The sequence below is a fragment of the Cebus imitator genome, unplaced genomic scaffold (assembly GCF_001604975.1).
Source record: "Cebus imitator isolate Cc_AM_T3 unplaced genomic scaffold, Cebus_imitator-1.0 Scaffold237, whole genome shotgun sequence".
In the NCBI taxonomy this organism is placed as follows: Eukaryota; Metazoa; Chordata; class Mammalia; order Primates; family Cebidae; genus Cebus; species Cebus imitator.
In genome coordinates, this window is record NW_016107552.1 from 378751 (window position 1) to 405498 (window position 26748).

At 40.3% G+C, this 26748-nt stretch overlaps 1 protein-coding gene and 1 pseudogene across 2 annotated transcripts in view; one reads left to right on the forward strand and one right to left on the reverse strand.

The window, feature by feature from the left end:
• Positions 1 to 7512: 7512 nt before the first annotated feature.
• The window catches only part of PITPNB (phosphatidylinositol transfer protein beta), a 67707-nt gene continuing 48471 nt past the window's right edge, over positions 7513 to 26748 (forward strand). For both annotated transcript variants that reach the window (XM_017498033.2, XM_017498032.2), the window contains exons 1-3: positions 7513 to 7640; positions 12361 to 12391; positions 15487 to 15632. In XM_017498033.2, the coding sequence (XP_017353522.1) occupies positions 7621 to 7640; positions 12361 to 12391; positions 15487 to 15632 (197 nt within the window). In that variant the 5' untranslated portion in view covers positions 7513 to 7620. The remainder of the gene's footprint in view (positions 7641 to 12360; positions 12392 to 15486; positions 15633 to 26748) is intronic.
• On the reverse strand, positions 22803 to 25976 carry LOC108282261 (annotated as a pseudogene).

Genomic DNA, 26748 nt, shown 5'->3' on the forward strand with positions numbered 1-26748 from the left:
GTTTACTACAATGCGATACCACATTTCTGCTAGAGTGGCTAAAACAAGTTGAGGAGGATGTGGAGTAACTGGATTCTTATACTGTTGCTGGGAATGTAAAATGGCACCACCACTTTGTACATTGTTTGGCCATTTGTCCCAGAGTTAAACATACTTACATCATAATCCAAGAGAAATGAAAACATATCCACAAAGACTTATGTACATCTAGTCATAGCAAATTTATCATGATCAAAAACTATATAGAAGAAAAAAAATTCATCAATAGGTAAATGGATAATCAATTTCTGGTTATGTCCACACAAAGGAATGCCACTGAGCAATGAAAAGGACTGAATGATACACATTCATAAATCTCAGAACCATTATGCTACAAGAAAAAGTACTATGTGATAAATATGAAACTCTAGAGAAGAGTGAGTATACCTTTGAGAAAACTCTACAACTGGACTCTACATATAGGTGCATTTTATACATCAGTTATAGCCTGGTAAAGTTAGCAGCTTCTGCATATTAGAGGACATAAGATTTCTCCTCTTTAAAATAGGGACAGTAATATCTACATCATGTGATGAGTAAATGAGTTAGGATTAGTTCATACGAAACACTTAAGGCTTGTCTGGCATACAGTAAAATAAATGTAGGATAATTGCACAACAAAGTCACTATGATGAGTGGTTCTCAACTAAGGGCAATTGTACACCGTCCCCCAACCAGGGGAAACTGGGCAATATCTGAAAACATTCCTGATTGCCATGACTGGACGGGTACTACTGGTACCTAGCCAACAGTGGCCAGAGATGATGCTAAACATTCTATAAGGCATAGAACAGCCTCTACACAAAGAATCGGACCCAAAATGTCAATACAGCAGAAGTTCAGAAACCCATTTATTAAAAAAAATAAAAGCGACACAACAATCCATAGATGTAAAGGAAATACTCCAAGTGCACGTAATCAACACAGAATTCAAATCCGGAATGTGTGGGGGTGTGTCTGTTGGTGGCGGTATAAAAGTAATTGCGTTCTCAGACCATTAATTTTAAATCATTATAACTAGGCACAAACACATCTTTATTAATCAAAATAGGAACCATTACAATCAACACATTTTTGCCGAGAAATTTGTTTATTCCTGTAGCATAAAAATCTGTGCTTCAGGATTCAACGAACTCTTGGAAAGCATTTTCTGCACCCTGCTGGTGTGGAAGCGTTTCACCTACAAAAAACCATCAAGATGCTTGAAGAAGTGGTAGCTGGTTGGCAAGAAGTCAGGCGAATCTGGTAGAGGCAAAATCTCATAGACCAATTCCTTCGACTCCTGAAGCACCGGTTGTACAACCTGCAGCTGGGCACTGTCATGGAGAATTGGGACCTGCCAGGTGCGGTGGCTCACGCCTGTAATCCAAACACTTTGGGAAGCTCAGGTGGGTGAATCACTTGAAGTCAGGAGTTTGAGACCAGCCTGGCCAAGATGGTGAAACCCTGTCTCTATTAAAAATACAAAAATTAGCCTCGGGTGGTGGCAGGTGCTTGTAATCCGATCTACTTGGGAGGGTGAGGTAGGAGAATTGCTTGAACCTGGGAGGTGGAGGTTGCAGAGAGCTGAAACTGAGCCACTGCACTCCAGCCTGGGTGATGTCTCTCAAAGAATTGGGCCCTTTCTGTGGACCAACTGCCAGCTGCAGGTGTTGCATTTTTTGGCAAACCTCACAGATTTGCTGAGGGTACTTCTCTTATGTAATGGTTTCACCCGGATTCAGAAAGCTGTAGTGGATCAGACCAGCAGCATACCACCATGAGTGATCATAACCTTTCTCTGGGGTGCAAGTTTGGCTTTGGGAAATGCTTTGGAATTTCTCAGTCCAACCACTGAGCTGGTCATCACTGGCTGTCATATAAAATCCACTTTTTGTTGCATGTCACAATCTGATTGAGAAATGGTTTGTTGCTGTTTCTCACCTTTCCAATTTTCTTCAAATGCCAAACACAGAATGGTTGACTGATTTCTTAGGCAACTTCCTGTGTAGTTCTAAGAGGATCACAGCCTCAACGACTGCATTGTCAATTTCCAAAGGCTCGCCACTGTGTTCCTCATATTCAAGGCTCTTGTCTCCTTTGCAAAACTTCTTGAATCACCACTGCCCTGTATGCTCATTAGTAGTTTCTGGGCCAAATGCGCTGCTGTTTCGAGTTGCCTCTGCTGCTTTATGACCTATTTTGAACTCAAATAAGAAAATCGCTTCAAGTTGCTTTTTGTCTAATATCATTTCCATAGTCTAAAATAAATATAAACAGCAAGTAATAAGTCATTAGCAAAAAAAAAAAAGTGAGAAACGTGCATTAAAATGATGTATAACATAACCATATTTAAGAAGGTATTCCAGTATCAAATGACAAATTTCAATGATGCAAAAAGTGAAATTACTTTTGCACCAACCTAATATATCCTGCAAATCAAAAAGAAAAACACATGACTAATAGGAAAAAGGAAGAATAAGACTATGACCAAAAAAACAAAAACATCCTTATCCTGCAAGGAGTGCAAAGTGAACACAGTTTTAAAACCCATAAAGTGACAAAAAATAAAAATTCTCACAGTATTAAATGTTGGTGATGGCACAGAAGAACAAGAATCTGCATTATACACAAGAGAAAAGGTAATTATGGCCAATATGTATAAATGCACGGATGCACCTATACATTCTTATGCATATATCAGAGTAACAAATAATGATTAAACATAGTGGTTACTCCAGGGATACCTTAAATTACTGTTTCTGCTTTTTGGAAGCTTTTAAATGACTCCCATTCACTGCACACTTATGTATCTAGTAAAGTACATAATATAGGTGCTTCATATACTTCATATTTTTTAGTTCTTAAATCTGTTGCAGATATTAATAGTCCTCTTTTTTCCAGATGTGTAAAATTGAGTTTCAGTGTAAACTGAATCTCTAAGAGATTAAGTCATTTTCTCAAGGTTCAGAACAGTAAGTGGGAGAGCCAGGATTCGGGCTAAGAAGGTCTTTCTACTACAACGCCTAACCCTGTCTATCCCAGAGTGATACAATATTATGACCTATGCCCTGATATTTAACAAAATTAAAGCATTCTTGGGAATATTTCTAGTTTTCATACAAATATCCTCAATCAAGATCATTCTGGAATGGGCAGAAGATAAAAAGAAATGGAATGGCAAAATGCAGAGAAAGCAAGGCAAATGAAAGCTACAAACCTCTCCCCTAGATAAAGGTACACATGGGCTGGGGGAGGTGGCTTGTGCCTGTAATCCCAACGCTTTGGGAGATTGAGGGGGGTGTATCACCTGAGGTCAGGCATTGGAGACCAGCCTGACCAACACAGTAAAATCCTGTCTCTACTATACAAAATAATATTAACTGGGTGTGGTGGCAGGTGCCTGTAATCTCAGCTACTCAGGAGGCTGAAGCAGGAGAATTAATTGAACCTGGGAGGCGGAGGTTGCGGTGAGCCTGCAGTAAGCCGAGATGGCACCACTGCACTCCTGCTGGACAGTAAGAGAGAACTCCGTCTCAAAAAAAAAAAAAAAAAAAAAGATAATTGTACACAGACATGAAATTATGTATATAATTTTAGTTCAAATTCCCTGGGAGTCCCATCTACAGGCCTTTCTTCAGATTACAGGTTGAGAGCAGCTACTTTAGGGGCTAAATTAAATGATAATGTTTAAGTGACCATTCAAATTTCTTCGACCAGAGTTGAGCTATCAACTAGTGCATAAGCGTTTCATACACACGGCCCGTGTTCAGAAATCTTTGCCTTGGTAAAATTTACCGTCATTCTTACTGTAATGAGCTCTTTACTATAGAAGGAAAGTAATGAGATTGGTAGACATATGACACTGGTAGAATTAGTTTAACTGAGCATCTTCTGTGTAAAGGTTACCTTTGAGAGTTAGAACAAGGAACATCACACTACAAAAAAAAAAAGGTTGGCTCCTTTTTGAATCTATGGACAATTACTGGCTAAAGTTATATTCTACTTTATACACATTTGCAAAAATGCATCACAGGGTTCAACATCTTCAGCTGTCACAGATAATGTCACACAACAGAGATGTTAATCCATTAGTCTATTTTTTTCACATGTATTTGTCTTTTTCTTTATATATCCTTCTTTCTCATTTGAGGTGTTGGTTCGTGTCTTTCCTATTTTCTAGTCCCACTCATAATTCTTTCATTCTGCCATTTTTATCCTTTAAGTAGATGTAATGTAGGATTATTTTGATATACAGATTTCATGTTTTCCAGTGACCTAGCTAATCTTTCCGTCATCAAATACATCTAAACTGGTTACTTCCTCAATCTATCCTTGTTTCTCAATTGATTCTTTTAATATGAATCTTTTGATTGTGACAGATACACTGCCTGACCAAACTTCAGTCAAGCCTAGGCTTATCTGTGCAAGTTGTAAAATCTAGTTTTAACAAGAGCCTCTCCAATCCTTGCTCTTCATTCTCCACCAGTCTGATCACATCTTCAGCAAGAATTATGTTGCTTCCAGAATCTCCCTCATCCCTGATGTATCCTCTTAATAATTTTCCACCCTCTGATTGCCCTACCCCCTTATAGGTCTTTGGCTATAAATTCTCACTTGCCCATGCTGTGTTGAGAGTTGAGCACAATCTTTCCCCAACTACAAAATCCCATTACAGTGGTCCCTATACTTATCTCGAAGATGCTGAATAAAGTCTGACTTACTATACTGGAAGAGTATCATCAAATAATTTTTTTTAACAATAAAAGGGAGGCACTACCTATACTGTATACTTGGTTTGGAGGCATGCTCCATCCAGCATACTGCCTCATTTATTTCACAAACATCTGGCTACTATTTATGAGCAGGAATTCTGTTATGCAGACAAAAGAACTAGTGAACACTTGCAGGAGGCTTCAAAAATTAGAGAAATGATGTAAAACGTCCTCATTTTTCTTTTTCTTTGGGACGGAGTTTTGCTCTTGTTACCCAGGCTGGAGTGCAATGGCACGATCTCGGCTCACCGCAACCTCCGCCTCCTGGGTTCAGGCAATTCTCCTGCCTCAGCCTCCTGAGTAGCTGGGATTACAGGCACGCACCACGATGCCCAGCTAATTTTTTGTATTTTTAGTAGAGACGGGGTTTCACCGTGTTGACCAGGATGGTCTTGATCTCTTGACCTCGTGATCCACCCGCCTCGGCCTCCCAAAGTGCTGGGATTACAGGCGTGAGCCACCATGCCCGGCAACGTCCTCATCTTTCTTAGTGATAAAGCATATCAACCATAATTTATCTAAAATGTTTAAAAAGTTATATTTTCAACAAGCATAACATGTGGGGAGAGATTGGAACATAAAATGACTCCTTACCACATAAATTTGGCTTTTTTTTTTTTTTTTTGAGATGGAGTATGGCTCTTGATGCCTAGGCTGAAGTGCAGTGGCATGATCTCAGCTTACTGCAACCTCCGCCTCCCAGGTTCAAGCGATTCTCCTGCCTCAGCCTCCCGAGTAGCTGGGATTACAGGCACGTGCCACTACGCCCAGCTAGTTTTTGTATTTTTAGTAGAGACGAGGTTTCACCATGTTGGTCAGGTTGGTCTCGAACTCCTGACCTCAGGTGATCCGCTTGCCTCAGCCTCCCAAAGTGGTGGGATTACAGGTGTGAGCCACCACGCCCGGCCAAAATTGGCAATTAATGCTGTCTCCTCAGACGTTAAAGAACACCGCCTAACTCTAAGCACACAGATTTACAGTATTCAACCCCTTAATTTCTCTAAATATCTTCCAGGTTTAGTCTTCTTTCCATAATTGAGAAAAATTATTTGTCATAAAGATGGTCTGCACACCCCAAATTAACTTTCTTCTAGGATATTAGTGTAATGAATGGATTTTAAAATCTGGATTTGAAAACCTGGTTCTGCAAACAAGCTAGTACAAGTCACTTAACACGGCTCCCTCAATTTCATTTTATTCTCCCTTGTAAAGCATGCGAAAATATGTTTCATAATGTTGTTCTAAGGGTGAAATGAGATAAAGTATCTCCATTACTTAGCACAGTACTTGGCATAAAATCCAATATCCAATCAACAAAGCAGGTCCCTAGCTTCTCAACTCTTGCAAGAAAGAGCATGCATTTCCTTAAATCCCCGCCCTCACAATACCTAGCACAATTCACACATAACAAAAACTCGGTGACTCCCAGGGACTGGCTTAAGAAGAAAGTTTCTGGGAGTTTTGAGATTCCAGAAACTTTCTCCTAAGGCAGTTCCTGGGAGTCACTGAATCATTAGTCACTTCATTTCCATTACTTTTTTTGAGGCAGCCCTAACTCCACACATGTATTCCATTATCAGATACACCTGATGTTTATACAGAAATGTTTTCATGATATTTTGATCTTAATAGCCTTTCAACAGGTACTCATGGTTCTTAGAATACAAATTCCTTACAATGGTCTAGTGATCTAGTTGGTCCCAGCTGATTTTTCCCCCTCACTTAGAATGTTCTGGCCACATCTGGCGTCTGACTGATCCTTCAATACCCTAAGTTTATCCCATCCTCGGGCCCGATTTCCCTCTAACTAGCATGCCCCTCTCACATTCTAACAGGCCAGGCTCAAAGAACGACTCCTAAGGCAGCCCTGGCCGGAGTCCTCTGCCTCCCCCAGTACTCCACTGTATTCAAAGCATAGAACTTCCCCACCACCCCAAATTCTCCCGGCATTCTTTCCAACTGAGTTATCTCCTCTAGGCTGTGAACTTCTTGAAAACAGGGACCGTATCTGCTTCTAAGTGCGTCCCCAATGCCTAGAACCGCGTCTGGCACAGAGCAAGCCAGCGACCACCGCTGGGCTGCGGCTTTGAGACCCAAGGCGGATTCGCTGCAACTGTGAGAACGTACTCCCAGCATCAGCCTCCTTTCCCGGGTCTGGAGGCCAAGCGCCTCATTTCCCCAGAGGGCCTTCGTCGGGAGTGTTGGCCGCTCATCCTGCCGAGTCACAGGTGAGGTTCAGGATTCTCCGCCGCGGTGGACCTCCACGAGACCGCGAAGCAGGTGAACACCCTCCCGCGGAACCTAAGCTGCCAAAGGCTGGGGAGGGGAACAGAAGCCGGCGTCGGCGACCTCCAGAACCTGTCAAGAGTCTTTCAGGTGTCGGTCAAGGAAATGGGCCCTTCCACAGATCAGTGAGAGAGAGCTGAAAACTGGTGACCGCAAACCGGCTTCCAAAAAACCAACTGGAAAACTCACCGGAAAGCGTAGGCTGCCCAGACGCCCAAAGGGACCAAAGCAGGAGGGAGGCGCCCTCGTAAGCAGACAGGAGTGCGCGCGCCGAATTTGCGCAACCGCAGTAGAAGCCGAACGCTCTTAAACCGGCCGCGCAACCGCAGTGGAGGCCTCGTGTGCCCGGGGTGGGGCACGGAACTGGGCGGAGCTAGGCCCCCTCGCGCGCTGACGCGACTGGTCGCGGCGGAAGGATGTAGGTGCGCAGGCGCGGAGGTGGTACGGGGGCAGGGAGGCGGGGCCGCGCAGGCGCTGTGAGAGGCGGTAGCGGCGGCGGCGGCGGCGGTGGCAGCGGCAGCTGTGAAGGGGTTCCGGGAAGATGGTGCTGATCAAGGAATTGTGAGTGGGTCCGTGGGCGCGAGCTAGGCCGTGGAACTGCAGTGACGGGAGATCTGTTGATGGAGAAGTGGCAGGCTCTCCCTAAATCGGAGTGAGCCCTGTGTCAGCCCCTCCCTGCGGGCGCCCCCTCCCTCCGACACGCGCCCCTGGCCCCCTTGAAGCCCCTCCCTGATCGCACCCCTCGGCCCTCCAGGCATTGCCCTGGTAACGCGGCCTCCCACTTCTCCGCGGCGAAGGCGGCTGGGTCCCGGCCCGAGCGCATGGCTCGGGAAGGCGCGGCCGGGAGTTTCCGCTGGGACCCGCCTTCTCCCCAACCCCCCACCCCCAGCCTGGGTCTGGGCCCACCCCCAGGTCCGCCGGTGGGAAGGAGCCGCAGTCCAAGGGTGGGGAGACACGTTGGGTCTGACTGTGATTTGTCGTCCGGGGTGGAGTCCGCTGGTAACCAGCGGGAGATGGGCTTGCCGATTGAAGGCAGCCCTGGTGTCAGGACTCGGGGTGGGACGTTGGCGCCCTGAAGTTCGTGCTGGAGCCGGGAATCTGGAAAGCCTGCGCTCAGCTGGGCAGCTCCGTGGACTTCACGGGAGAGCCTTTTCTTTTCTTGGTTTCCGCATGTTTTAAGATGAGGTGACACCCCGGGCCCCACCTACTTTCTTAGAAGTTAACACGTGGTCTGTCAAATGGAGGAATTTCGAGGTGCATCCGACCATCCGAGTGATTTTGTTGAAAAGTCACTGCTTTTCCCACTGGCAAGGACTGTGAACATTACGGAAATTTGCTTGGCTTTGAATGTGTTCATCTGTCACAGCTGGTTCTTGTCGTCAGCATCCTTTGAGCAGCTAGGGATGTCGAATACGGCCCATTCGTTGTTTTCCACATTTTTCATTTTAGATTCTTAGAAATATTTTTGCCTTACTTTAGCTTTCTTCAAACACATTATTTTTAGTGTTCTTAAACCTTCTTTAAAAAGTCACTGATGTCATTTCTCTGCTTAATACCTCCCAAAGACTTCCTCTCTCACCCAGAATAAAAAGTCAATGCCCCTGCAACAGCCTACAAGACTTTTCACTTTTTCCCGCCCTGATTTCATTTACCACCTTTCCCCTGCCCATTCCAGCTTCACAAGCTTCCTTGCTGTTCCTCCACTACTCTACAATAAGTTCAGTTCAAGGCCTTTCCACCTGCTTTTGTTCCCTTCGCTCGAAGCGCCCTAACTGTCCTTCCAGGTCTTTGCTCAGATGCTGCCTTCTCAGGGAATTCGTTTCTGAAGACCTAATTGCCGTTCCCACTATTTGGTATTTGCCTTCCCTGCTTTATCCGTCTTCATATAACCATCCAACTTGCAACGCAATTTTTTATTTTGTTTTTCTCTTACTAGTTGTATTCTCTTTCTACATGTAAGGGCCATGAATTTGTTTTGCTCACTCTCATATCCCCAGTTTTTAGAATAGTCCTTCGCATGTAATAAGTGCTCAGTAAATATTTGTTAACGAATTGATGAAAAATGATAACTTTGGTCAGTGACAGAGATGTTGAGAAGAGACATATTTTGCCTTTTGTTGGTAGAGTGAAAATTCGAATTGGGTGTATGTAAAACTTTTCTTTCAAGTCGTTTATACGGTGTATCAAACAAGTGTTAATTACTCTGACTTCTATATGATGTAGGTAGATGGGTGGCAGACACTAAAACAAATGGAGAAAATAAGAAAGAAGGAACTTAACTTGGCCCACGTTACAGAGCAACTGAGTTGCAGAACTGATTTTAAACAGATCTAGTCATTTTTTTTTCATTGGAGTATTTCCTCCCTCCAAAAATGTTGCAGACACATAAAAAAGTGTTCAGTAGATCAGTTTGACAGTTATGTGAGTAGTATGAAGCTAACTCTTGGAAAGCAGTTCCCACTGGGAATTTGCACACTATGCTTTTTGCAAACATTTGCTTTCATTATAAAATTTAAATGTACCCAGATAATGAATGTTGACAACATGTGCCCAAAGTCTAATTATTTTTCCCAAAGAGTTATAAATTAAAAAATTTTTTTTTTTTTGAGACTGAGTCTTATTATGTTGCCCTGGCTGGAGTGCAGTGGCACCATCTCGGCTCAATGCAACCTCCACCTCCCGGGTTCAAGCTATTCTCCTGCCTCAGCCTCCCGAGTAGCTGGGACTACAGGCACATGCCACCATGCCTTGCTAAATGTTTTGTACTTTTAGTAGAGACAGGGTTTCACCATGTTGGTCAGGCTGGTCTTGAACTGCTTACTTCAGGTGATTCACCTGCCTCAGCCTCCCAAAGTGCTAGGATTACAGGCGTGGGCCACCACGCCTGGCTCTCTATTTTTTTTTAATAAGAATTGAAATGTTAGAAATGAGTTTCAGGGTGGGATGTTTTCTTTAAAGTTATTATTTAAGTAGTAGACACAGTTACCACTAATGTAGAGTCCTGGTTTTAAAGAATTTGTTACTGATTCCATTTGGAAGATTATTTTTATGAGAATTTTTAGACATTTGAACATTTTCGATTGGCACTGAAAGTTGAATACTGCTTTTAGAATAATAACAGAAAATCAAAGCCTATATATTCCTTTTCACTTTTACTTGTTAAGCGAATCTTGAAGTTACTTGACTCGTTGTTCAGAATGTCTTAATCAGTCACTTTCATTTTGTGAAAGAAATTTCCTTGAAAGTGTTATTGAATAAAAATAGGGATCTTCCTGTTAGCATAAAGTTACTCAGCAGTGATTCTTTGGTTTTGTGAAACTTCAGGGAAGACTGACTCTTCCTTCTCTATCCCTTCCTTTCCTTCCCTCTGCAGTCCATCATCTTTCTTGCCTAGCCTCCCAAAAGATAGCTATTCCCACTTCTGCTTGTCAGTGTTTTTCACCACTTGCAGATGACTTCAGGTCAGCTGTAGTTGTCACTTACCTCTTAGAACACCGTTCTGGGATTCCTTATTGCCTAATGAATTTAATGGATTTCTTACTATAGTATTATAGATCCTGGTCCTGATAATATGCTCCTAACCTATATCATTCTAGTCTCCTCTCCCCAATTTTATGCCCTGGGACAGAGAGCAAGTTAGTGTGTACTGAGAAGAGAACTAAAATGATTTGGAATTTTTAGGTATGGAAGGACTTAACTGAGACGGAGTCTTACTCTGTCGCCTAGGCTGGAGCACAGTGGTGTTCTGCCTCCCAGCTTCAAGTGATTCTCCTGCCTCACCCTCCGGAGTAGCTGGGATTACAGGTGTTTGCCGCCACGCCCAGCTATTTTTGTATTTTTAGTAGAGACAGGGTTTCACTGTGTTGGCCAGGCTCGTCTTGAGCCCACCCTTGACCTTGTGATCCGCCCACCTCAGTCTCCCAAAGTGCTGGGATTACAAGTGTGAGCCACCCTGCCGTCAAGAAGTTTATTCTTGATGGAGAGTAGAAATTAGTGACCACTGTGGCTTTGAGAATGTGCATTGTTTTTGGATCACCATTATCAGAAAGACAAAGAGTGGTGGTAATTTGGTAGTTAAAGGGAAGGAGTAACAGACATGGGTTGTACATGTTGGAGATTGAGGTGAAGTGGACATTCAGAGAGAGATGTTTGAAGAGAGTAGGGAGAAGGGAGTAGGTGGAAAGTGTAGCTGGAATGCAAACCGGATACAATCTGGGTTGCATTACTCTCTTCATGCTTAGGTATAAGAAAGACTATTAACAAAGAATGTTTAGACCAAAAAGATTGTCACTAATACAATAAGCTAAATGACTCTTACTGTAAGAAGAAAGAAAAAGAAACTGTAGCTAAAGAGAAATTAAAATGAGGAAAACCATTGAAAATTTTCTATAAAATGACAGGTAAGATTAGGAAAATATGAGAAGGATCATACACCCCCCACTCCAGAAAAGAAGTTGCTGTCTTGGAACCAACTATAATTATGAGACAGTTGATAGGGATGGTCTTGGTTTTCAGAATTTATGGTGGAAATAAACTAAGGAATCTCCTTATCAAGTCTAGAGATAAAATGCAGCATTTTGATAAAATAATATACCACGATATTGTTTTTGGCCTTTAAGACTGCTTGCAATGGAGCTATAATGACATCTTTTTGGTATATACAATGACAAACTCTTGAACAGGATCAAACACATATTGTCTGGATGCTGGACGGAATTATTATAAGGTTCAACGTAGTTTCCATAGTAAAAATTTTTTCTTGTTATTTCTACATGGCTCCTTATTTTTATCTTAGTAAACTTGAGGAGTAATTGAATAGTGAGAGAACAGTTTCTGGAAGCATTTATTCATGAGATTGAAGAAGTATTCTGTGAGAACCATCATAAAAACAAAATGCACAGTATATAGGTGGAGAGTGAAACCATACTGAAAATTTTGTCAGGGCAGCCTGACCTGACAATCTACAAATATTACATTCTGTACCCTGCAGTTTTCAATGTTGAGTTTTCTCTTTTTTCTTTACTCTCAAGAATCTCTGCAGCTGCTCTTTGGGGTCCTGGGAACACTAAATGCAAATGAACATTGGGATCCAGAAATGATAATTTTAGTTCCCCAATTGGGGTGTAAGCAATGCAGAGACCCTCTTCCATGACACCCTTTGATTTTTTTATTTAAGAGAACTGTTTCTGTTATCACTGGATTTAAGGTAAAACCTCTTTAGAGATCTGTGTTTAAAGCTATTTCATATGTAATGTATATATTTTTTCTTTTGTCTTTTTAGCCGTGTGGTTTTGCCATGTTCTGTTCAGGAGGTAAGTTTTTCTTGCTTCTGCATCATTTTATTGATATATGTACTGTACTTTGATCAATGTTATTCTAAGTTTATATTTTCGTAGCATTGATTTACCTTTTCATTCCACCTGATGTGACAGAATGAATTATGATAATGGATTGCAAATGAATTTCTTGTTACACTGGCTTGTTCTGGAAGAGTCTAAAGAATGTAGTTTAACCTCCTGTCTAGTGCAGGAATCTTTCTTCAACATCCCAGAGAAATGAGGCTCCAGCCTCAGTTTAGGTAGTTTAAGGTTAAGTAACTTGCTACTTAGAGAAGCAGCCTACTTTACTGTTGGACATTTTAAACGTTTGTCTTTGACCCAAAATCTGCTTTTCCTATAGTGCTTGGCTCTTGCTGACAGTTTATCCCATTTGAGCAATGGGAAATAAACCTGTTCTGTCTTGAAGTGGTAATCCTTCAGGTTTTCTGATGGCAACTCTCCCTCCAGCCAACCACCTCCCCCACAAGCCCTTTTATTTCATCTTAGACAGTCCCAAGGTTAAACATTCCTGGCACATTCATTTGGCCTAACACAGCATGATCTGTAGACTTCCTCACCAGCTAGTCCCATTACTATATGTGTTGTAATTATTGATCTGAACTGCAAACAGTATTCCAGACATGTTATGACCAGCACAGAACTGTAAGAGCTTATTGTCTTCCTCAGTCTACACATGATACAGAACGTGCATGTCCTGGAGTTATAGCCATGTGTAGTATAGCCAAGAATGAGGATAAGGGCAGAAATAGCTTCAGAGAAATCAAGATATGTATAGCAAAACCCATAAACCCCTCTAGGCTCTTTTGTAACTTGCACACAGTTCCCATTTGCTCAGTTTTCTGGTTTTCCTAGAGCTGACAGTAGATTAGAAGCAGTGACTTGGAAGTGGGACAAAACAAACTGATAACCTAAGAAGTGACAGCTGACAGAAGACAGAAAGAAATGCAGGAAGTGAAAGAGAGTAGCTGTCTGGCACTGGTTAATGTAGACTTGAACACAGCTGTATGTATCTCAGGAGGATTCACTGTATTAAAACACTCCAGAGAAGCCAGGCACCCCTGTTCTCTATTTGCACAATTGATTGTTTGAACTTGAATGTGGAAATTGTCATTTGTTTCTGTTAGATTTTTTCTTTTGGTTTCAGCTGGTTGAATTAGCTTGTCAGAATCTTTTTGAGTCTTGGTATTGTCACTGAACATACTCTTCTTGGCTTTCTGTTATTTTTTTTGTGTGATGGAGTCTTGCTTTGTTTCCCAGGCTGGAGTGCAGTGGCGCAATCTCAGCTTGCTGCAACCTCTGCCTCCTGGATTCAAACAGCTCTTACTACCTCAGCCTCCTGAGTAGCTGGGTTACAGGCACCCACCACCATACCTGGTTGATTTTTGTATATTTAGTAGAGACGGGGTTTCACCATATTGGTCAGGCTGATCTTGAACTCCTGACCTCAGGTGATCCGCCCACCTCGGCCTCGCAAAGCCCTGGGATTACACACATGAGCCACTGTGCCAGGCCTATGCTCACATTTTTAAAACATGTCTTCTGTGTCTATTTCTTACTCTTTTTTTTATTATTCTTAAAAAACGAGAATGAAAGCAAGCGTAAGTAGCACGCCACAAAATGTCAGTCCATTAACATTTTTTTGGATAGAGTTCTTTTCAATTTTTGTTACTGTGTGTTCCTGACCAAAATGAAATTTATCTTTTAACTTAGACTCATTTGAGTCCTGTTTTAGAATATGATAGTGTTTAAAAGTACATACTGAAGGTATTTAAGGATTGTGGTATTATTAGACTAACCCTAGTGTTGTGTCATGGAAGGCTGAAAGGAGAAATATCTGCAGGCCGTACAGAAATTGGCGCATTTAAGACATATGTTTGGTTTCAACTTCCCAAACACTTCTAAATTGAGTAAGAGCGTGCGTGTGGGTGTGTTTTTAAATTTAATTAATGGGTAAAATAGCCTGATATCTCCATGTGATTTATAGATACGAATATTTACTGAGCTTACAACTACCTGCTGTTTTGTCCCTCACGTAAAATGTTAGTTTTGAAATCACAAGTTCTTAGAGGTAGATTTTTGTAACTTTTCTTCGGATATATGCTTATCAAGAAGAAATACACTTCTTCAAGCTGTTTTCATTAGAAGAAACAATTTTAGCCAAATTTGAAGAGATGGGAGACAGTGCCATGGTTGGGTCACTGGAACAAATTAGAACACAAGAACTTTTTCCAACATTTGTTGGAGCTAATGACTTCAGATTGGCATAGAAAATACAGCTGACTTACAGGTATTGATGCAGGCCTCTGAGGTTTCTGATTCACTTTAAATGAAATAGAAACTACTCTCAGCAATTTCCTGCCTTTTATAGTAATATGTGTATATTTATATTACTTTAAAAACAGTTTCCGTTTATTCTGTTTACTTGAGGACTCACAGTGAACATTTTTCATCCTGGGCCCCCAATACTGTTTCTGGTTAGCTGAAGAAGGACCAAATTGAGTGTATCACAAATAAGTCATAAGGAAAAAATGACCCCAGAAGTCTACTAAGATTTGGACTGTCTGTTATGTTTCTTTGGATCTCCAGGCTTTTGTTATTACAGTTTATATCCCTCCCCTTTATCATTAAGAACAATATGCTGGTTACTCAGCTTTAGTTGGCAAAGTGCCAGTTGTATTTCTGCCATACCTTTCTTGGAATTTTGTGAAGTTAAATGAGATATAATAGAGGTGAAAATGCTTTGGAAAGTACAAATATATATTATTCAAAAGTTGAACCAAGTGTCGAGACATTTTCATGATACATGGATAGTGTAAAGGCACCAAAGTGTAACTGGCAATTTTTTTGAATAATGAAAGTTCTATAAAATACAGTTTTTTAAAACTGTATGATAATATGCCGTTTGTCTTCCTAAACATATAAATTTGTAATTTGAGTTGTGTTTTCATGTTGAACACAGTTGTGCCGAATGGTTTGGATAGGCTCTTCTGTATCTTCTGTATTAAGATTTTAGCATATTCTACAGTTACTACTGTCTTACTGAGTTTCTGTGTTCTTTGAAATTTCAGTATCAGGTTGGGCAGCTTTACTCTGTTGCAGAAGCCAGTAAGAATGAGACTGGTGGTGGAGAAGGAATAGAAGTCTTAAAGAATGAACCTTATGAGAAGGATGGAGAAAAGGGACAGTATACACACAAAATTTATCACCTAAAGAGGTAGGTGGAGTTCACATTTGATGGATTTTAACTACCTGGCTTACTTATGAAGCATGTAACTAGCTAATTTAACTAGTAGATGTGAAGTACATTTTTAATTTCAGTGTGATATATTGCACTTTAATTTTTTGAGAGAACCTCCTCCTTTATTTATTTGTAAATTAGAAAAGTATTATATCTGCTTATAACAAAAATTCAAATAAAAACTTAGTCCCCGCTCCTTGCTACCAAATATTTGTAACACAGTGAGAAACACTGGAAGCAGTTTAGAGTTTATCCTTCTAGATCATTTTCTGTATATATTCAAAGGAATTTTTAAAACAGACATAAATAGCCATGTATTACTTGTATCAATTTTAGTTTTCTATAGCAAATGGACCATATGTATGGTTTTGCAGTTTGCTTTATTTCTCGTGAACATCTTCCATATTATTATTATTTAATATCTGCGATTTATTTTGAAGCTGAGTAAAATTTCTTATGGACATAGTATAGTTTACTTAACCTACGTTGTAAGTCCATTTAGTATTTTAGATATTTTCTAGTTTTTGTCTGTTTTAAGTAATGTTTCTGGCCAAATGTGGTGGCTCACATTAATCTCAACACTTTGTGAGGCTGAGGCAGGAAGATCACTTAAGCCTTAGAGTTCAAGACCAGCCTGGGCAGCACAGGGAGACCCCATCTCTACCAAAAAAAAAAAAAAAAAAAGTTAGCCAGGCATGATGATGTGCACCCATGATCCCAGCTACTTCGGAGGCTGAGGTGGAAGGATCGCTTGAACTCAGGAGTTAGAGGCTGCAATGAGCTATGATCACATCATTGCACTTCAGCCTGCGCAAAAGAACAAGACTGTCTCAAAAAATAAAAACTTTCTGTGAACACGGTTATACGTGTGTGTCTGTATGCCTTAGGTTATTTGTTCCTAAGAGAAATTATGAAAGGAGAAATTCATAAAAGGATTGCTGGGAGGACATGCACATTTTAAATTTTGATATTACTGCCAAAATGGCTCTTCAAGAGTTTGATAGTATTCATTTTTCCATATTTTTCTTTTTAATTTTAACGATTTTATAGACAAAAAATAGTCTCTTGTTAAAATTTGTATTTGTCAGTAAGGTTGAATGTCATTATGTTAATTGATCCTTTGAATTTCTTATATGACTTTTGACTCTTTGTATCCTTTCTTTTTTTTTTTTTTCTTTTTTTTTTTTTTTTGAGATGGAGTCTTGCTCTGTTATCAGGCTGGAGCACAGTGGCGTAATCTCGGTTCACTGCAACATCGGCCTCCCAAGGTGCTGGGATTACAGGCATGAGCCACCATACCCAGCCTTTTTTTTTTTTTTTTTTTTTTTTTTTTTTTTTTTTTTTTTTTTTTTTTTTTTTCCTCTTTGGTTTGTTGAAGTTTTTTTGCACATTCCCCTAAGTTTGGCAGTCTAATCTGTATCTTTGGCATCAATATTTTAAAACAAAAAATGCTGGCCGAGTGCAGTGGCTCTCGCCTGTAATCCCAGAACCTTGGGAGCCGAGGTGGGAGGATTGTTTGAGCTCAGGAGTTTGAGACCAGTCTGGGCAATATAGTGAGACCTCATCTCTACAAAATGAAAAACCAAGCAAAGAAGGGCTACTAGTATTTAATCTAAGAGCAAAAGACCAGTAATGGCTTTTAAGAGTCCATTTTGTCTTTAGTCTCCCTAGTTCATTAAAGGTAGGAGACTCTGTTCTCTTCATATTGAAATGAATCATACTCATGTCTTGTGGAACTCCTTAAAGTTGTAGCTGTCATGATCGGTATTCTTTTATATTTCCTCAGTTTAACTCTGCTGGTTGGTTTATAGTGACACATAACCTACTCATCCTTGGTTTATAGTGACAAATAACCTTATCACTTTATAGTACCTTATATTTTATTATTGTTGTCTCTTAGAATACAACATTTCTTGCTTCTGTTGCAGGTTTGACTTGAGAAATAAGGCAATAACTGATCAAATTATCCACAGAAAAGGTCTTTTTCATTTCACAGTTTCTATTAATTTGTTAGAACTCTAAGTATATCTGAAAATATGTCTCAATTGAGAGAAAATTTTGGCATTCCAAATGATAAAGTCTGTATAATATTTAAAGTTTTGAATTTGCTTGTAAGTATTCAGCTTTCTTTTTTAACATTTTTGCATTTGCCTGTTAATTGAATTATACCACCACATATAAAAGTTTGTCTTGTAAATACTGGACTCTTCCTGGGGGTTCTAAAATAAGCCAGAAAGTTTAATGTATAAAATTTTGTGTTGGCCTCTGATGTCCTCTTTAGATCACTATTCTATAAGTTAATAAATTTGAAATAGATTCAAAATGTCCTCTGGTTGAAATCTAAGAGTTGGAGTGTTGAGGAAGTATTTGATACATTCTTGCATGGAAAAGAACAGTAGTGAAATAATATGTAATATATAATATGTTACATGTTTTATGAAAAGAATCAGGAAAAAGAAAAGCCTTAATGAGGTATGTTGAGATGTTAAAAATATTTATCACCTGGTAGCGGGATACAGGTGATTAAAAAATTTTTTTCTATTCTGGATTTTCATTTTTGTGAGAAGGAAAAGGAATGTTAAATATTATTTTTTAAACAGTTGATTGAGATAACACTCCAGCCATGAATAAGGAATCTCATAAGCTGAAGAGGGCTATGTAAATATGGTTAGTACAAGAGATACCCTTATTCCGGAGGGGTTATTTGGGCATGAGGTTCAGAATTTCTCTCAAGCTTTTAATGGATTAAATAAAAGAAAATTTTGGCTCTCTGGCGGCCAATCTTCCAGCATACTTGGGCTTCTAGAACAGCTTCTCCGTTCCCAGGAGGAGTGGAAATCATTCTAGGGTACCCTGTGGTTTTGCCCTTTCATGCACTCATTTACTTCTCATTGCAGTCCTGAGAAATAGACAATATACATACTGTCCCTAAGACACTAAGGCACATTTTTACCCAAGGTCATAGCTAATAAGTGGCAGAATGGTGACAGAGACCTAGATTCTGATTTCGAATCCCACACCCTTTTGTTCCAGGTGCCTGATGAGTACGAGGCACTCCCATTAGAAGGGAGAGAGGGGATCTGATGGGATGGCGGGGGTTATTTGATGCCCATATAGAAGGCCGGCCGTATCACACCAAGATGGCAGCTGTAGGGAGAAGCACAGAGAGGAATGAGACAGGAAAGGGAAAAAGGAAAGAGGGTGGCAATAATGGGTCTTAGACAGCATGGCAATTAATGGTTGTTCTGACAGTAGTGAGAAACAAAAACCTATCCAATAATAAATAAACTGGGCAAAACAGGGCCCAGTTGCTGTCTTCTGGAGGAGGGAATGGCTATGGGGCAAGGGCAGTCAGATGTCCACACTGACAAATGTGTCAGTGTCAACATTGAAAGCATGTTAGCCACAGGATAACTATATTATGGAAGGGCAAAGAATCATTTAGTAGTAAGTGCTGAGGCCTTCACTGTGCTGCAGGAAAGACCTCCATCCCAGGGCAAGCCTGAAGATGCAGCCCCATCAGACTTATGTTTTCTTTAGGGCATCAGCTCAGCATGCTGAAGACATACCCACAGTCCGTAGCTAGTTTTAAAGCTCTCCCTGAGGAAGTAAAATTCGTGTCTAATAATATGTTTCTTTTTTCAGCATTTGCTCCTTAAATTATCCTAAGCTGTGCACTGTCACTATGTAACATCAGTAGAACTACAAACCTGACTAAGGCCATGAAGGCTTTATTTTACGTTTGAGATACTTGAAATTCTAACGTCCACTTTACCCAGGATAACTCAAGTCTCTGGATTTCCTGACCTGTATGATTTGCCGTTTTAGCAAAACATTTCTCGGTAACATGTATACACTTAATTTCAACCAGAAGGGTGAAAAACAGTCTTTGAGAATATTGACAAAATCCAAAAGTTGGTGACTCATTGCACGGGACACTTGAAATGTCCGGTTTCCTTGAATCTCCAGTAATAAATCATCTCATGGGGTAATGAGATTTTGTCCATATTATGTTTAATAACTTAGAGTGAGTCGTTGCCCATGGTAATCCTGAATGGAAGATCTAGTACTTCTGTATTCTTACTGTGTGTTGGTCACTGGGTCACTGGAAGTGCTCTAGGTAGGAGTTTATTCATTCCTCACAGCAACTTTTTTTTCTTCTGATGACAGCAACTTTTTATAGTGAGGAAACTGAGGTCTAGAAAGGCTTAAGTAACTTGCCCCATGTCTCACTGCTATTTGGTAGCAGAGATAGAACTTGAACGCAGACCAACTCCAGAACCTCCCCCCTTAACCACTTTGTTCTATGTCTGAGTCCTGTGGGAGGGTCAGAGTATTTTCCATTTCTTGAAGTTAACTCTATGGGAGTTTATAGAAAAATACTTCCAAAATTACAGATGTCACCATATCTATTTTCTCTGAAGTCTTTAACATCTAAAGTCTTCTTCCAAAACAAAGCTAAACTTAAGAAGGTATTTAAGATTCCAAATTGTCTAAGTCCGTTCAGAACAAAAGCCCTTGGCTCTAAGAAAGCCAGTCTCTTTGCTGTCTTCCTAACATAAACTGTTCAGCTTACCCCAAGCCTTTTTTCAGCCCCTTACGTTGGGCCTCTCATAACCTGCTTGGTTTTCTGAGCACACCTCAGAACTATCCTGTGCAGAGGCATTCCATGGCCAATTGTATTCATTTTGATCCCTTTTCCCTAAACCCATCATTTTTTGTCAGTTCTACTCATTTTGACACCTAGTCATATATTTCCATAGATGCTCGTTTGTCTCATTGTATCCCATTTTCCATTTAAGTTTGTTTCTTTAATATTCACTTAGTAGTAGATGGTAGCGAGAAAAGAGGGAATTTACTGGGCGAGAATTTTGGAGCAAAACAAAGAAATGTGTTGTAACTCTCAAATGGTGTTTCAGAGAAAAACTTGTAGCTCTCCTGAGACCTCACTGTATGAACACACTGACCAGTCTTTTTTGCTAGTTTATTTGCTCTCCCTTCTTGGGGAAAGTCAGCTTTATTCTTTCTTATTTTGTGTGTTATACTTTCGCCATCTTCAGAAAGTCCTGATTGATGGGGAATTTCTAAAGCTTTGCCAACTCCAGAACTGCCTTGTTTCCCAAAGGTTGAAATAGCAGAGGTTTTTACTGAAAAATCATTATTTTAAAATGTCATGTGGTTCCAAGGTAAGAGTTCATTTTCGTAAGCAAAAGGAGTCGTTTGCCAGGAACTTAAATTATGTTTAAAGTGAGAAATTTAAACCACCTGAAAAATGAAAGATTGATTACATATACTTCTCTCATTTTGGGAGGCTGAGGTGGGTGGATCACTTCAGGTCAGGAGTTCGAAACCAGCTTGGCCAACATGGTGAAACCCCGTCTCTACTGAGAATACAAAAAATTTAGTTGGGCGTGGTGGCAGGCGCCTGTAATCCCAGCTGCTTGGGAGCCTGAGTTAGAATCACTTGAACCCAGGAGGTGGAGGTTGCAGTGAGCCGAGATCGCACTGTTACACCCCAGCCTGGGCGACAAGAGTGAAACTCGGTCTCAAACAAAAAAAAAGAAGAAAAATACTATTAGCCAAATATAGTTTGTTCTTGAGTCAAAAATTAGCCATCATAGACACAACATGTTATTTTTCATTGTATATAGTTTGGTCAATTTTGCACAATTCAAAGTTTTCCAAATCAAGAGTAATCCTATTTCAGAAAAATATTCAGAAGTATTTTCTGAAATATATTATTTCCTCTTGATGGTGTATCTTATTTTTCATTTATTATTCCCCTTTTATTGGGTGAAAAATACTTCTCTCTTTGTTTTTTATAATTCTTCAGGACTTTAGAGTCTCCTGTCTCCCAGAAGTTAGCCAGTTTGTGTCTGGTTATTTTATTCCCTCTCCACAAACTGGGGTTTTCAATCATTTCTGTAATTTCCCCCCTTTTGCATCTTTCTTTCTTTCTTTCTTTCTTTCTTTCTTTCTTTCTTTCTTTCTTTCTTTCTTTCTTTTCTGTTAATCGAAGTTACCATTCTCTCTCTGTCTTGCCTCCAGGCTGATATTTTGCCATCCATTCGTTTTCTGGCTTTTAAATTAATTGAGATATAATTTTTATGCCATAAAATTCATTCCTTTAAAGTATACACTTTAGTAGTTTTTAATATATTTACAGAGTTGGGCAGCTGCCATTATTACTTAATTTCAGAACATTTGCAACAATCCGAAAAGAAATCTTGTGTTCATTAGTAATCACTATTACCCCTCCTCCCAGTGTCTGGCAACCACGGGTCTACTTTGTATCTCTGTAGATGTATTATGGACATTTTATGTAAGTGGAATCATATAATACATGGCCTTTCGTGATTGACTCACTTAGCGTGTTTTCAAGGCTTGTCTGTTTGTTAAAGCATGCATCAGTACTATTTTGATTGCTGAGTACTATTCCATTGTATAGACCTGCCACATGTTGTTTATCCATTCATCAGTTGTTGAACATTTAGGTTGTTTTCACTTTTGGCTGTTATGAGTAATGCTGCTGTGAACATTTGTGTATAATGTTTTGTGTGTAATAGTAGAACGTATGAATGTCTTTTCAGTTCTCTTGGAGATATATATTGCCCTGAGTGAAATTGGCTGGGTCATATGACCACTCTATATTTAACCTTTGAGGAACGGCCAATCTGCTTCCCAAAACAACTGCATACTTTATAATGTTACCAGCAGTGTATGAAGGTTCTAGTTCCTCCACATCCTCATTACCTTTTTTATTATAACCATTCTAGTGTGTGTGAAATGGTATCTCATTGTGGTTTTGATTTGTATTTTCCTGGTGATTAATGATGTTAACATCTTTTTAAGTGCTTTTTGGTTATTTGTATATCTTCTGTGAATAAATATCTGTTCAAATCTTGGACCACCACTTTTTAAAAGATTTTTTTTTGGAGACAGGATATCACTTTGTCATCTGGGCTGGACTGTAGTTGCTTATTTCATTGTAGCCTTGAACTCTTGGGCTCAAGCAGTCCCCCCACCTCAGAGTCTCGAGTACCTGGGACCACAGGTGTGCACCATTGTGTACTCTTAATTTTTTTTTTTTTTTTTTTTTTTTTTTTTTTTTTTTTTTTTTTTTTTTTTTTTTTGGTAGAGATGGGGGTCTCCCTGTGTTGCCCAGGCTGGTCTCCAACTCCTGGTGCTTAAGCTGTCCTCCTGCCTCAGCCTCCCATAGTGCTGGGATTACAAGTGTGACCCACTGTCCTTGGCCCTGGCTGCCCATTCTTTTTTTTTCTTTCCATTTTAATGCTTACAGTTTAATAATCTCTCGATGATTGCAAACATGCATGACTGTTTGGTAGTATTCAGAAATGTTACAATAATGGCAGTTTTTTTTCAGTTGGTGTGTAGTCCTCAATAATTATATATGAAATTGCTGTCAAACCAGTAAGACTGCATTTATGCATCCATCATTTTCAGCATTGTTGGTAACTGGAGCATGTTTTCCCCAAATAACTTTGCCTCCTTGAGTCACAAGGCCCAATTTACTCACATTTATCTCAACGATAGTACCTTTGGTAGTAACACCCAAAGTTGTATACAGCAGGATTGAGGGATTCTTCTTTACAACAAGTATTGGTATGCAAAAGGTGGCTTTCAGTTCAGGATGTGTTACATGGGCTTTCTTGAAATGCAAGCCCTCTGGCATGATGAATCTTTCATATTTAGGTGGTTTTCTTGTAAAGCCATCTCCAACAAAGCAGACTTTAGTAACCAACCTCTTCCATGCCTCCTTCTTTCTCTTTCCTGTTGGAGTAACTTTTAAGACTTCTGTTTCTCCCTGGGCACGTACTTTAGGCAGAGGGACTTCCCATTTTCCCGCCTTCTCTTTTTGTTTCTGTCTAATCATATTGGGAAGTACTTTAGCCCGAGGCTGTCCCTCTCTGTCCACCAGATAGACAGGTAGTGCTCCCTGCGGAGTCTTTTCATCATTCTTTTGTTGGTGTTTCTCTTTTCATGCATCTTGATAGTCTTTTTCATTTGTATTTCTCAGCATGGCCTGTTTATGGGAAAGCTTAGCCTTCAGACCAGTCATTTTCTTTGCCGCCTTTGAACGTCCTCGAGCCTCTCAGCTTTCCCTCTTTCTCTTTTTCTCATGGTAATCCAAACGGTATCCAGCAGCCCCTGGGGTGTGAAAATGTTCTCAATTTTTGGGTCTCAGAGACCCATGAGCCAGCACCGCACCCCATTCTTCAATCGAGTTTTCTTTGTTGTGTTATTTAAATATTCTGGGTACTTATAATATAGGTGATTTGCAGATTTTCCTCCCATTCTGTGAGTTTTCTTTTCACTTCCTTGATAGTGTCTTTTAAAGCTTAAAAAATTTTTAATTTTGGTGTATGCCTGTAGTCCCAGCTACCTAAGAGGCTGAGGTGGAAGGATTGCTTAAAGCCAGGATTTCAAGACCAGCCCGGGCAATAGTGCAAAACATACTGAGACCCTGTCTCCAAAAATTAAAAATTAGCCCGTCACGATACTGCATGTCTGTTGTAACTACTCAGGAGACGGAAGCGGGAGGTTCACTTGAGCCCAGAAGTTGGAGGTGGCAGTGATTTATTATGACACCACTGTTCCCCAGCCTAGTGACAGAGCAAAACCCTGTCTCTTAAAAAAAAAAAAAAAAAAAAGTTTATTATTTTGATGAAGTCCAATTTACTTTTTCTTTTTGTAGTTTTTGCTTTTGGTGTCATCAAAGAAATCATTGCCCAATCCAAGCTCATAAAGATTTGCATATTTATTTTCTTATAAGAATTTTGTAGTTTCAGTTTTTATTTAGGTCTTTATCCATTTTGAGTTAATTTTTACAACCATCCAGTCTTGCCCGCTTCAATTAATTTTTCACACAAAGCCAGAATGATCATACAACTCATCAGGTTGTGCCATTACTTTTTTAAAGCCTTCGTTGGCTTCCCATCACACCAAGAATAAAATCTAAACTCTGTGACCTAAGGTGGGGCCCATGTGGTTTTTCTGCCCTCTCTCCATGTTTGGTCACTGCAGTCTACCCATCCTGGAGGCCTAAGAGTGGCTCAAGCAGGTTAAGTCTTTTGCTGTCTTAGGACCTGTAGTCATGCTGTTCCCTCTGCTTGCTGCTCTGTTCCCTGCCTCCGTACCCTTGGCTCACTGTTGTAATTTATTTTCTCAGAGAGGCCTTCCTGACTACCCTTGCTCCACTTATTCATTGCCCAGTACCCTGTTCTTTAATTTCACCGCACTGCTTAGTAAATAATTCTCTTTGTGTTTGTTGTTTACTAAGCTGTTTTCTGCCTCTATTCCTAAAAAGAAACTCTGAGTAGGAATTGTCCCTGTGTGCTCACCATTATTTACACATTCCCTGGCCTGGCACAGTGGACACAGTAATGTTTGAGTGCATGAATGAACGAGGTACCGTGTGTGTGTGTGTGTGTGTGTGTGTGTGTGTGTCTGTGTCTGTGTGTGTGTGTGTGTGTGTGTGTGTGTGTCTGTGTGTGTGTCTGTGTGTCTGTGTGTGTCCGTATGTTTTTCTTTTTGAGACAGTCTCATTGTCCTTAGACTGAAGTACAGTGGCGTGATCTCGACTCAGTCTCAGTGCAATGTCTGCCTCCCTGGGTCAAGCGATTCTCCTGCCTCAGCCTCCCAAGTAGCTGGGATTACAGGCACCCGCCACCATGCCCAGCTAATTATTGTATTTTCAGTAGAGACAGGGTTTCACCATGTTGGCCAGGCTGGTCTTGAATGCCCAACTTCAGGTTATCTGCCCACCTTGGCCTTCCAGAGTGCTGGGATTACAGGCGTGAGCCACCGCACCTGGCCCTTTCTTTTTTTGTCATCTCAACTAAGCTTTTCCTGACAGGTGAAGAGAAGGCCTCTCAGTGTATTTAAGGGATATTTCAGTTGATCATAAAATGAAAGATTAATTGGTTTATTTGTGGTAAATTAATCTGATCTTCAAATTCTTCCCTGTATTTTTCTGTGCTTTATGTTCACCTGCAGTAGGAAGGAGAAGGGGGGAAAGTTATCTTGCTTGTGTGGCTTACAGATAGACATAAGAATTTCCAGGGAAAAGTACAGTTAGAAATGATTTGCCATCTCAGGAATAGGATTAAAAAAGGAATACACCTAGATCAGGCGTTCAGTGTACATTATGGTCATATTTTACCCGAAAGTTAAATATTCTTAAAGTACTATTCCGAGTGGGAGAAAGGATATGTATTCTTAGAGAGTCTTCATGGTCCTGGGCGTTGTGCTATGGGTAACTCTTAGCTCTTCACTCTTAAGCAGCTGGACTCTAGCCATGTTTACCTGGAGGTAAGTAAGCACTGTTAGAATACTGGTTTATCACCAGGGAGCACCATTTGTGAATAGTTTGGGAGGACAAGAGCAGAATTGTTCTTTTTGCATGTTTGTTTTTGAAGGCCTAGCTCCTATTTGTTAATTCAGTTAATAATTGTTCCTTTTCTGAAGCTCTCTAAGCTTCCAAAACAGGAATCCACTGCATTTTACTAAAGGGTCTTAACTAAGTGGTAATGTGGTGGGAAAATGATGTATATGCTCTCAATTCTATATAAATAGCACACCTGAACTACCATGTTAGGAATATATTAAGGTTGCCATTAATGAAAATTTCTTACCTTTGAAGTGGAATTGAAATTTAATTTTATTTACTCCATATATACATTTACCTCAAGTTTAGTCATTTACTTGGGTTCATTGAGGAGAAATATATTTGATAATGTTCTCAAACAAAAAATCAGTAAATTTGAATAAAGCTAGCTTATAAGTTTGAACTTGATTAACTCAGTCAAAACAGAAAATGAATTGTTGGAATTCACATGGTGGGAAAAGTATCTTAGAAATAAATAGGTAGGCCGGGCGCGGTGGCTCAAGCCTGTAATCCCAGCACTTTGGGAGGCCGAGGCGGGTGGATCACGAGGTCAAGAGATCGAGACCATCCTGGTCAACATGGGGAAACCCCGTCTCTACTAAAACTACAAAAAATTAGCTGGGCATGGTGGTGCGTGCCTGTAATCCCAGCGACTCAGGAGGCTGAGGCAGGAGAATTGCCTGA